This window comes from Molossus molossus, unplaced genomic scaffold (genome assembly GCF_014108415.1).
Source record: "Molossus molossus isolate mMolMol1 unplaced genomic scaffold, mMolMol1.p scaffold_m16_p_5, whole genome shotgun sequence".
NCBI classification, from domain to species: Eukaryota; Metazoa; Chordata; class Mammalia; order Chiroptera; family Molossidae; genus Molossus; species Molossus molossus.
The window spans coordinates 63,757,591-63,768,466 of record NW_023425388.1 but is presented as its reverse complement, the minus strand read 5'-3'; the positions used below and the strand labels follow the sequence as shown (position 1 = coordinate 63,768,466).

General features: G+C 53.4%; 1 protein-coding gene across 1 annotated transcript in view; it reads right to left on the bottom strand.

The window, feature by feature from the left end:
• Positions 1-1,750: 1,750 nt before the first annotated feature.
• SEMA5B (semaphorin 5B) overlaps positions 1,751-10,876 on the bottom strand; it is a 111,819-nt gene continuing 102,693 nt past the window's right edge. Inside the window, exons 12-22 of the mRNA XM_036243065.1 lie at positions 7,007-7,124; positions 6,684-6,865; positions 5,498-5,641; positions 5,143-5,290; positions 4,787-5,012; positions 4,424-4,642; positions 3,754-3,924; positions 3,501-3,650; positions 3,212-3,256; positions 2,569-2,774; positions 1,751-2,339 (exon numbers count right to left, since the gene is read on the bottom strand). Of these exons, the coding sequence (XP_036098958.1) occupies positions 2,181-2,339; positions 2,569-2,774; positions 3,212-3,256; positions 3,501-3,650; positions 3,754-3,924; positions 4,424-4,642; positions 4,787-5,012; positions 5,143-5,290; positions 5,498-5,641; positions 6,684-6,865; positions 7,007-7,124 (1,768 nt within the window). The 3' untranslated portion in view covers positions 1,751-2,180. The remainder of the gene's footprint in view (positions 2,340-2,568; positions 2,775-3,211; positions 3,257-3,500; positions 3,651-3,753; positions 3,925-4,423; positions 4,643-4,786; positions 5,013-5,142; positions 5,291-5,497; positions 5,642-6,683; positions 6,866-7,006; positions 7,125-10,876) is intronic.

Genomic DNA, 10,876 nt, shown 5'->3' with positions numbered 1-10,876 from the left:
TTCAAGCACCTGCCAGAGAGCATCACACCCTCCTTGTCAAAGCCAGGGCTGGTTATGGAGTAGCCTTTGTCAACCACGCAAGCTAATTTGCATGGTGTGGGATTCCTTCATGCATTCTGAATAGTTATGCCTCCAAAACCACATCAGTTTTTATAAAAAGAGAATTCAGTGTGTGTGTGTGTGTGTGTGTGTGTGTGGTCATGTGCGTGCGTGTGTATGTGTGTGGTGTTTTGCCATGGCACCCAAGGATTTCTTCTCACTGATGCCATTCTAGTTCATAGGTGGGCATTACCTGGGAATTTTCCATGACTACTTCTTACAGACCTATCTACTCCTCCACTTGGACATACATGAGTGGCCCTTGGGAAGCAGGCAACCGGGCCCTCACACTCTTGAACTTGACTGGCTTTACCAAGGGGGAAAACAAGACCCCAAGGTCTAACACACTTCCCCTCGCCAGGCCTCCACAAGTTCTGGACTCATGGGGCTAACAGGAACCCAGTAAGAAATCCCAAAGCTGCAGAAATACTCCTTGTGCTGTGAGCTCTTTGATTGGCTCCACCCTGGCCTAAGGGCGCTGCTATTTCAGTTGTCCCAGTAAACACAAGGGATTCCAGGACGTGGGGTCCCAGCAATGCTCTTTTCTTCCTCCTCCACCACTAGGATCACAGCCTTTACAGTGTGACCTACAAGTAAATTTTGCTAGGACTCCTATGAGAATTGATCCAGTTAATTAAGTCAGGAACTTGCTCTCTCAATTTAACAAGTTCATCATTCTCATCCAAAAGAACAGCATTGCTTTTGTGGGCTGAGGCTTTAAGGTGATTTTTATTTAATCCAGCAAAAACTGCATGGGCCCATCTCACAGGTTTACTCATTTCTCAGTCAATTTTTGTTTTATTAAAATTAGCACTGTAAAAACCTCATAAAATAACCCTCATCAGTACTCCCCTGCTGGGTGCCCACATTTCCACTGTGGAGCTGATGCCTGGAAGAGCTGCTAAGAGGATGTGCAGAAATCTCTCCTGTTGTGTTGCCCTTGGCACACCTGTGTCCCCACTTGTAGATTTATTTGTCCCTTATCTCTTTTCCAAAAAGAGACGTGTGTGTTTGTACTCACAAATGGAAAAATATCCTCTGTTAAAGTCAAACTCTCCTTGGGTCATTTCCTCCACCCCGAGAAGACCATCTGCCACCCCAGCGCGGTACTGTGACTAGACCATGCCAAGAGGAGCCCGCACACATATGCACAAAGACAAAGTTCCATTTGGAGACTGGATATCATCTTTAATTAATAATGCCACAGCCCAACATTCTTTTCACTGCTGTTGCAGGTTGTGATTGTGTGTTCTTGAACAGATGAGGGGCCAGCAGAGGCTCCCAAGCAGGTCTCAGCCAACAGCGCTTTGAGCAGCAACTGGAAGACAGTCTCCACAGTGGCGCGGAGGCTGGGCTCCCGCCTCCTTTTCTCCTGGGCCATTTTTCGTGCATTTGGAGGACAAGGCTGAGCCTGTGCCAGCCCACATTAAAGGGCTCCTCAGCAAAGGTGAGTCTTCAGTCCTCAGCCCTCACTGCCTCTGACCAGAGGTATGTCCCTGGGCAAAGTACACACTGCTAGGCACAGGTGGATAACCTGGGCCAGCTTTGGTCCCTCTGTCACACTGGGGCAGCACCACAATGGCCCAGCCCTGGGCAGAAAATCCAGAGCTTCTGGAGCCATTGGATGAATTCCTTTCAGAGATAACCAGGTTGTAGCCCAGGCCCTTTCTGGGGCCAGCCAGAGAGGGGAAGACTTGGCCCATGATGGCCACATAGCTGTCATTTCAACCCCAAACCTAAGAGCCTGCCCTCCTGCCCTCTCCACTCTCGAATTCCTCGCATGCCGAGAAGGTCCACAACCCAGACATGGCACAGGAGGTTAGCGTGATGGTGAGTTGAAAGGAGGCCATGAGAAACCTGGGCTGAGCTGGAACTGCAGCCATGTGCCAGCCTGAAGCTAGCCCTCTCTCCCATGGTCACTGCCAGCCAGAGCTCTTTGAAGCCGGATGGGACCCCACAAGGCAAGGCAGCAAGTTCTTGGCCTAATGCAGAAGGAGAAAACCAAACTGGCTCCACAGTCCCATCTCCACCTGCTCTGTGCCTTAGGAAGGCAAGGAGCCCAAGTCCCCAGGACAGTGGTATCAGCTGTTGGGGAAGCACCGTTGTCCAGGTGAGGCCTCGGGCCGGAAGCTGTGTTTGTTCAGTGGGCTGGGGTAGTAGGTAGTTGTGTACACATTGGTCTGCTGCAACGGGTAGAAGCTGGCTTTGTCATCAGGGATCAGGTTATTCTTGTTCAGGGTCTGGGAGAAGGAAGGAACAAAAGAAGGAGTAAAGGGACAGGTGGGGAAAGTGGACATATAGGTCAAGGGGATCAGGAGCCAGTCAGTGAAAGGACATTCTAACTCTGACACAGTATTCTGTTCACAACACCACTGCTCCCTCCCAGGTGCCCAGCTCAGTATGCCCACTTTGGAGCCATAACCGTTGCACCCATCACCCTGCCCCCCGCTTCTACAGGAGGGCTCCCACCTTGAACTCCATGGGTGTGTACTTCTCATTCTTAGGGGTGCCCCCGCCCTTGTAGTGCAGGTGGTTGGGTGTGGCAGGATGGATGAGTGTGGACTCCTGAGACTGGCGCTGGCAGTGCTGGCAGGACAGGTACACCGCTAAGGTCAGCAGCCCAGAGCCCAGGAAGCAGGAAACGCCCGTGGCTACCAAGTGGATGAGACTAAACCCTGGGAGAGGGAGAGGGAAGTGGTAAGGAAACGGCCACTGCGCAGAGGAGAGCCTCTGACCGCCTCCCAGGAGGAGGCGCTGAGACATAAAGAACAGCGTCGAGGCCAGAGCCCATGGAAACAGGCAGGCTGGGCAGCCCCTCTCCAGGGCCTCTCTCAGGACCACCTATGACTTGGGCCAGAGGCAAGCAGAGGATGTGGAATTGGGTGACTCTTCTGAATACAGACTAGATGACTGCCTCCTGGTTGAGGGGCATGGACAAAACTGCCCAGAACCCCCTCCACATGGGCTAAAGCAGTGGGGAAACTCCACAGGGTTTGTCAGTCTGAAGCGGAAGGTGGAGAGGTTCCAGATTTCCACGTAAGGTGGGTCTCCTCCTGGAAGAGGAGGGATAGAGGGACATTGTCATAAAGGGGGCGGGGCAGGTTCCTTTTACCTCCACAGCTGCTGGCCTCCTCCACACTAGAGGCAGGCAGGATCACTGCAGGAAGACAAGCAGAGAGGGCGTTGGGGTGGGGAGGAGAGAAGAGGGGTCTCTCTGGGGCTACATGTGTCTCTGGGAGGACCCCTGGGTCAGCATGGAACTGTGGGATAAGCCTGGGGCCCTGTGCCTTCCACCCTGATGTTTTATCCTGCACCCCTATCCCCCCAGGATACATGCTTCAGATGGGAAGGAAGTTGGGAGATCAGTGGGAAGCATCGGTGTGGAGGTGCTGAAGACCTACCAGGAACCTGGTTGTAAGGGCAGGGGCGGCTCTGGCTGCTGTTTCCAGCACAGGTGCTGGGCCCTGAGACCAGATGCTCACAGTGCCGGCTGCGGGTTTGGACTCCGTCCTCAGTGCATGTGCTCCACTCAGTCCACAGTGACCAGCCTTCTGTGGGTTGTGGGTTGGGACGAGGTTAACTGCCCCAGCACCCTCTGGTGGGGATTGGAGGGCTCCATGGTGCTTCCCAGCCCGGGCCAGATGTACTCAGTACCTGGGCAGGCCTGTGTGGCACACAGTGCCTCCTCTGTGTGCAGCCCCAGACAGATGTCCTCGCCTGGGGAGGGCTCAGGGCTGGTGCAGGAACGTGTGCGTTGATAGTGGCCGCCACCGCAGGAGGCTGAGCATGGGGACCAGGAGGTCCAGCAGGACCAGGCGCCCCGCACTACATGGGAACGGGGTGTGTGAGGGGAGCTGCAGGTGCAGGCAGGACCTGAGATAGTTTTCTACCCCATCCCAGGCACGGCCATTTCTGCCCTGGGCCACACTGGCATCAAGACCCGTCCCACCCCCACTCCCACACCTGAGTTAGGGAGAGGCCCCTCCCTGTCAGGAGTGGTAGGGAAAATGCATGCAGGCTGCAGAGGAGTCATCAAAAACCAAGTCAAAACAAGCTCCTCATCTGGCTAACCCACTAGAGCGGAACAAAAAGTGACAGGAAAGTGAGGTAAAGCTCTGCTCTGTGAGAGTGGCTGCTGAGTCCGTGGTCAGGACAAGAAATTGTTCTGGGGCACCTTGTACAGAACGGGCCGGGAGAAGAGATCACCTGAGCATGAGGTGGGGTCTGGGTAGGCCTGGGAGTCTCCCAGATGGGGGTCCCTGGGAGGAGGTTCCCTGGGGGCAGGGGGCATGCCCTGAACCGAGATTACTTAGCACAGGGTTACCTGGACAAGCCTGGGGATTACAGTCCTGGTACTCAGTGGCGTCCCCCACGCAGGGCAGGCCCCCGTTGCGGGGCTCGGGGTTCGTGCACGTCCTCTTGCGGAGGTGGAAGCCCAGCTCGCAGTCCCGGGAGCAGGACGACCAGGGACCCCAGGCGGCCCAGCCCCCACTCACCACGTGCTGGGCGGCGCCCCCGCTGCGCAGGAGATCCTCCACCAGGGCTGGGGGTGGAAGGACCGGCCTCAGCACCCCGCTTCTTCCAAAGCGGGTTCCGCCCGCGCCGAGCGCCCGCTCGCGGCCACCCCGCCCTTGCCCCATCGCTCCAGGCGGGGAGAGGGGTGGCCGGCGGGGCGGGCGGGCTGTACCGTCCGTGTCGCAGATTCCCGAGCTGTCCGCGGGGCAGGTTCGGGTCTCCGTCCTCCTCCTGCCGAACTGCAGGCCGTGGGGGTCGGGCAGGGGCGCGCGGCAGGTGAAGCGGAATCGCTGCTCCTGCCGCGCGCCGCCCCGAGTCACGTTCACGGGCAGCCAGGGCGTCCACGGCGTGTTGCGCCGCACCTCGGGGCAGCCCTCCGGGTTGCACGTCTTGAATTCCTTCGGGATGGGAGCCAGGGCGGTTTCAGGCCTTGCAGCCCCTGGGCCTGCCCTGCGGTCCCGGGCCCGCCCTCCCGTGGGTTACGGGTCTGAGTCCCGGTCCCGGTCCCGGGCCCGCCCGTGCCCTCACCACGCCGCAGCCGGGGCAGGAGTTGCCGTTCTCACAGGCCCGACGCCGCGATTGCACGCCGCCCCCACAGTTGCTGCTGCACTTGCTCCAGGAGCCCCAGGATGCCCAGAAGATGGGTACTGGGCAAGGCGTGTTTTCGTTACAGAACCTGAGGGGTATGAAGGGAGGAGGTCACCACCCTAGGGAGCAAGCACCCTCTTCTCTAATAAGAGCTCACTGGGAGTGCAGATTGGGAAGGATGAGAGTCCACTGGACCACCGGGGAAATCCCGGCCACTTTATAAGAGGCCCCAGAAAGTCGGAGCCCTCAGGGCTAGCTTCTCCGTCTCAGAAACGCCAGCCACAGCCTAGCTCACCGCTCCTCCCGGCTCTTGCCCACGCAGATGCGGCCCCCGTGGCGGGGAGCAGGGTTGCTGCAACTTCGCTGGCGGACCTGGAATCCTATTCCACAGGTCGTGCTGCACAGGGCCCACGACGACCACGCGGTCCACGCCCCATTCCTGGAGGGGTCGGAGGGGACAGAGACAGATGACCCCTGAGCCCTAGCTTCTCTGGTCTAGTCTACATTTGGGCAGATGGATTTAATTGTTGTCAGGAAGTGCCAGACAGTGATTCATTCATTCATTTGTTTATTCATTCTTGAAACATGTCTTGAGAGCCTTCTTGCATATATCAGGCTGTGCTCAGAGCTAAAGGTACAGAGAGGATATGGCCTCTACTTACAGGGCCAAAAGGATACTTCTCTAGAAAAAGCCCCAATCACCTTTCCAGTCCGCAAGCTTTGTTTCTCCCTTCTTGGTGGGCCAACCGTTGCTCTCAAACGCCCGCTCCTTCCCCTGTTCTACCACTGCAAGTGCTTTGCTCCAACCTGAGACACCATTCACTCTTGTCTACTTGACTCCAGTTTTCAAATTCTGGCTCTACCACTTACTGGCTGTATAAGCAAATTACTAAATAAAGCCTCTGTGTGCCTCATCACACTCTCGTCTTTAAAGTAAGGATGATTGTATTCCTACCACCATGAAGTTGTTGTGACAGTTCAGTTAATAAATGTATACTGAATTCAGTTACTGTAAGAGTGTCCAGAATTGTGGGTTAGTTGTTATAACCACTTTATGGAGTCCCCAGGTACTAGGCAGTGTGCAAGCACTTTATATATACAGTAACCCTCTCAACAACCCTTGGGTGGGGAGTGTAACCCTTACTTAGAGAAGCTCAGAGTGGTTAGGTGGCTTGGCCAAGGCCACACCTTCAGACAGTGGTAATCCAGTAAGGCTTATTAAGGCTAAGGTCTGTCCAAGGGTGACTCCCATGTCTGTTCAGCCTTCCTGTTTGTATCAAGAGCCCCCACAAGGCAGAACTTCTCTCCCACTAGAGTGGAAAGGCCCCCAGGCCTCATGTTGCCTACCTCAGACTTTAGCTACCAGCCCAGTCTCCTGCACAGCCCTGAAGTGCTCTCCATCCCTTTGTGCAAACAGCTGGCTGGGGCTGCCCTGCTCCAGGTTAAGACAGTAGTCGTACAAGCCCTCTGTCCTCACATACCTGGAGCAGTTGGCGATGTGGATGGCTGGCCCCAGGCAGTCTCGGCCTCCACAGCGGGGTTGGGGGGTGTCACAGGCTCGGGCCCGACACAAGCAAGAGCCTGAGTTGTCTCCATCTAAGTGCTCACATGGTTGCCATGGTGACCAAGGGCCAAAGCCCCCATCCTGAGTCACATTTCTTACCTGCAGACACACATCAAAAGCAGGGTCTAGTCACACAAAGCAGGGATAGGGAAGGCACAAGGTCCTAGAGGATTCTGATGGGGGGTCACAGCCTGAATTGGGGGGAGGGGTCCTGGGTGGGGGGCACAAAGGGGTTCTCACAGGACACGCTGTGATGTTCTGGGTCCAGAGGCTCATGTTGGAGCTATCCTCAAGTGTGCTGCAACGTTGCTGCTTCCCGTCCCAGCCGCAGTATGGGTCCCGTGCCCCCAGGCATGCCCTGCCAGACAGAGGTCCCGAGACTCAAGCCCACTGGTCTCCCAGCCTTACTTGCATCCCAAGAACACACCTGACCACTCCCCTCTGGGAACCCCTTTCCATCCAATTGCCCTCCACAATGATAAGTTCATTGAACACTTTCTGTATGCCAGACACCATTTTAAGTGCTTTGCAAGCATGAAAGAATTTAATACAACCCAATGGTGCAGGTACTGTTACTATCTCCATGGAGTCTGCAGAGGGGCTTTCCATTGGCCAGAGGGGCCAGGGATATTGAGGGCTAATGGGATACACAAAAGAGTCAAGGGGTTGCCTGTTTTTGGTGTCTCCAGGATAGAACCCTTCTTTTCTCTTGAAGTTTCAGGGAGAGGCCCCTGTCAGATGACTTCTTCATTTTTAGTGAATTCAGTAGACCATGTCTCCAGACCAGGCTCCAGAGAGAAAAGAGGTTTTATGAGAGACCTCATAAAGAAGAGGGTGGGGCTTCCCTGTGTAACCAGAGCAGGTCAAAGAAGACAATGCTGTCCCTTGTTCGGGCAACTCATGACCTTGTATAAGGGAGGCGATGCTTGGGGTTTCAGTGGGTGAGGCCGTACTCTGCCCACCAGGGAATCCAAAACACTCATCTGTTGCTCAAGAATCTGTTTCAACTTTACTTACTCAAGCACAATTTGTGTAAATTGTACAGGATAAGTACGCTCACATTTTCATCTAGGTTTGGGCGCCTTTCATCAGTGGAATACATCAAACTAGGCATCGAGGGATGAAATACATGTACAAACATCATCCCAGCAACCTGTGGTTTTGAGATTCTGCTCACTAGCTGACGTATGGACCAAACCGGCTGCTAGCAAATTCAACCAGTAGGAACTCAGTCAAGCTCCTGAGTGTATTTTCCCAGCTCCCAGAAAGGGGAACCAAATTCTAAAGCAGCTGATATTGTACCTTATAAGGAACATACTATTAAATTGGAAAAAAAAGAACTGGCCATGACTAGTAATTATTAATAATAATAAATAAGATGCTATCTATCGAAAACAAATGTCTGCCAGTAGAGAAAATGGGTAAGAGCAGAAAATTTGAATTAGTTTACACAGATAAAAGCAGAAGATTCAGGAAGAACTCAATTTGCCTCTGGCTACTTCTTTCATCTAGGGCCTAGCCAGTTCTAGAACAGTGGTTTCCAGTCTTGACTGCAAATTAGAATCTCCTGGGGATCTTTTCAAAAAAGCTTAAGCAAGCAAACAAACAAACAAATAAAACAGCTGCCTTTATCTGAGCCTTTGGACTGGGGTAGGCCCAGGCACAGGAACATTTTAAATACTCTCCAGGTGACTTAAATGAATAGGGTGGTTGAGAACTGCTGTTTCAGGGCCACTTTCGTCAACATTCCAAAGCCAAGACATAAAGTGCCTTGTGTCTCGACAGAATAAGAAAAGAGCAAAGGGAAACCTCAGAGTAGATGCTAGCCCCAGCTCCATCCCCCGCCCCCCATCAGGATCCTTCACCCCCTCTGCCTCTCCTATTCCAAGGACACTCCGGTCCTGTCCTGTCCCTGGCCTTCTTTGCCTCAGAGGGCCAGTAAGACTGCCCTGGGGCCAGTACCTGAGCTCTCTTGTTTGCATTCACGGCTTTTGCCAAATTCCACTCCAAAGCTTACAGAGCAGGGAATGTCCTAAAGAAAATTAAAGCTCCAAGCAGGGAAGAGTTAAAGTGTGTCTTTGACTATAGGATTGGGTGGCAGTTTAGAGTGTCTTTCATAAAAGCAGCCATCAGACCAGCAATGTATCACCATGCTGTTTTGTTACTGCAATGTCTCAAGCACCCATTAAAGAAGGGAACATGTTTAGTCCATGGGCTCAGAGGCAGGAGAGAGATGGACGGTGGAAATTGCAAGTAGGCAGTTTCCAGCGCCAAGTAGCAAAGCTCCAAAGGGGAGCTGTCCAGGGTAGCAATTCTGTTCCAGGAGCTTGGGAGCAAGTGGCTGCTACTTAGGATGGCAGCAGAGGTGGGCCTTGGCAGTGAGGAAGGTCAGGAGGAGACACTCGCTGAGCCTTCCTCCCAAGGGAGCTGGGGTAGAGACCATCCCCTTTCAGTGCAGCCTGAATGGCAATGCTGGAACGAGGAAGGGAGTGGTTTATGCACAAAACACCAGCCTTGTAGAGCCAAGGCACAGTTCATTCCCTGTTCTTCCTCTGTGAGCCCAGGCTTCTCTCTGGCCAGGCTAGGGTTTTGGTTGTGCCCAATGGCACTGAGATTTGCCTGAGTGAGAGGAGGGGGCTAAACACAAGCCCCTGGATTCTGGGCAGAGGAGGGGATCTGCTCTGCTTACCCACTCTGGTCCTCCTGCCGGCTTTGGATAGAAACATGAAACACCTCTCCTAAGATAAAACCCTGTCAACTGACCCCATATTGTGGGGCAGAGGCCCCACTTCAAAGCTTACAGAGCAGGAAACGTTCTTAAGAAAATCAAAGCTCCCAGCAGGGAAGAGTTAAAGTGTGTCTCTGACTGTAGGACTGCACTTGCTTCCAGGCTCCTGGGACACCATTGCTACCCTGGACAGTTCCCATTTGGAGCCACAATCTGGTGCTGGAAACTGCCTGCTTGTAACTTCCACCCTCCATCTCTGTCCTGCCTCTTAGCCAGTGGCATGATAGACATTGTATGACAGACAGTTGGCTTCTGGACTCTGCAGTGCACAGCTTGGTGGCTGCATGGGTTTAGTCTGGTCATTTTATTAACTTTGCAATAATGAAACCTCCTATTTTCCATTTTTATATCCACCTAGCTTTATGGCAGGGTTTTCATTGTATACATAAACGGCTCTTATCTCAAACACAGGAAGCCAAATCAGATGAAAGTTTCAGACTCCCAAATGCCCTCTTTCTAACTTGTTATTCCACCTGGCCATGCTGTGCAACCTGCCAATCCCCTGTCTGCAGCACCATGTGAGGGGGGCATGTCCTGGCGGCAGCTTTCTTCCTCGTTCTGCTGCAGACCCCATTACTTCATCTCTGGCTAGAGCCACATTGGCTCATGCTGGCCGACCATCTGCCCCGTGACGGTGCTGCACGCCACTCTCTGATCTTTGTAAAACACCCATTCACTCTGTCACTCCCCTGATCAAAGAGCACTTCAGTGCCCACAGTCATAGGATTCAAATCAGAATCCTCCCTTGGCATTCTCAGCTGGCCTCAACCCACTTCCAGCCCCGCTCCTCATTCCTCTCCCGCACCAGCCTCCTCTCAGGCCAAATCATGAAGGATCAATCATGTGCGGAAGGCCACTTTATGCCTTGGGCTGGGTGTGACCCCCTGGTCGAATATAAAAAGTACTAGGACACTGAGTTTGCCTTCAAGGATTTACAACCCTTAAAGAACCAGGTACAAGTGGAAAGTTTCAAAACAACACAGAGTTAAAGGACACAAGCTCGGGGGGGGGGGGGCAATGCCATCAGCAGGTGGCCTGTGATTCATTGCCAAGCAGTGCTGTCTGTATTCAAGGCTGGAGATTGTAGACTCCAGAAAGCCCAGGAGGCTGGAGGCCCCTAAATGCACTTCTGGAGATTAAAAAAAAAGAATAAGGACTCTAGCTACCATTTATGACTCCCTGGATAGGTGCTTGATGAATATTATTCCCAACTATTACAATGACTGGGCCAAAACTTAAAATCATTTGCCCCATCACTATTTTCCCCATGAAAAAGCGGACGAGCAAAAGGTTAAGGAACTTGAAGATCGTATAGCTAGTAG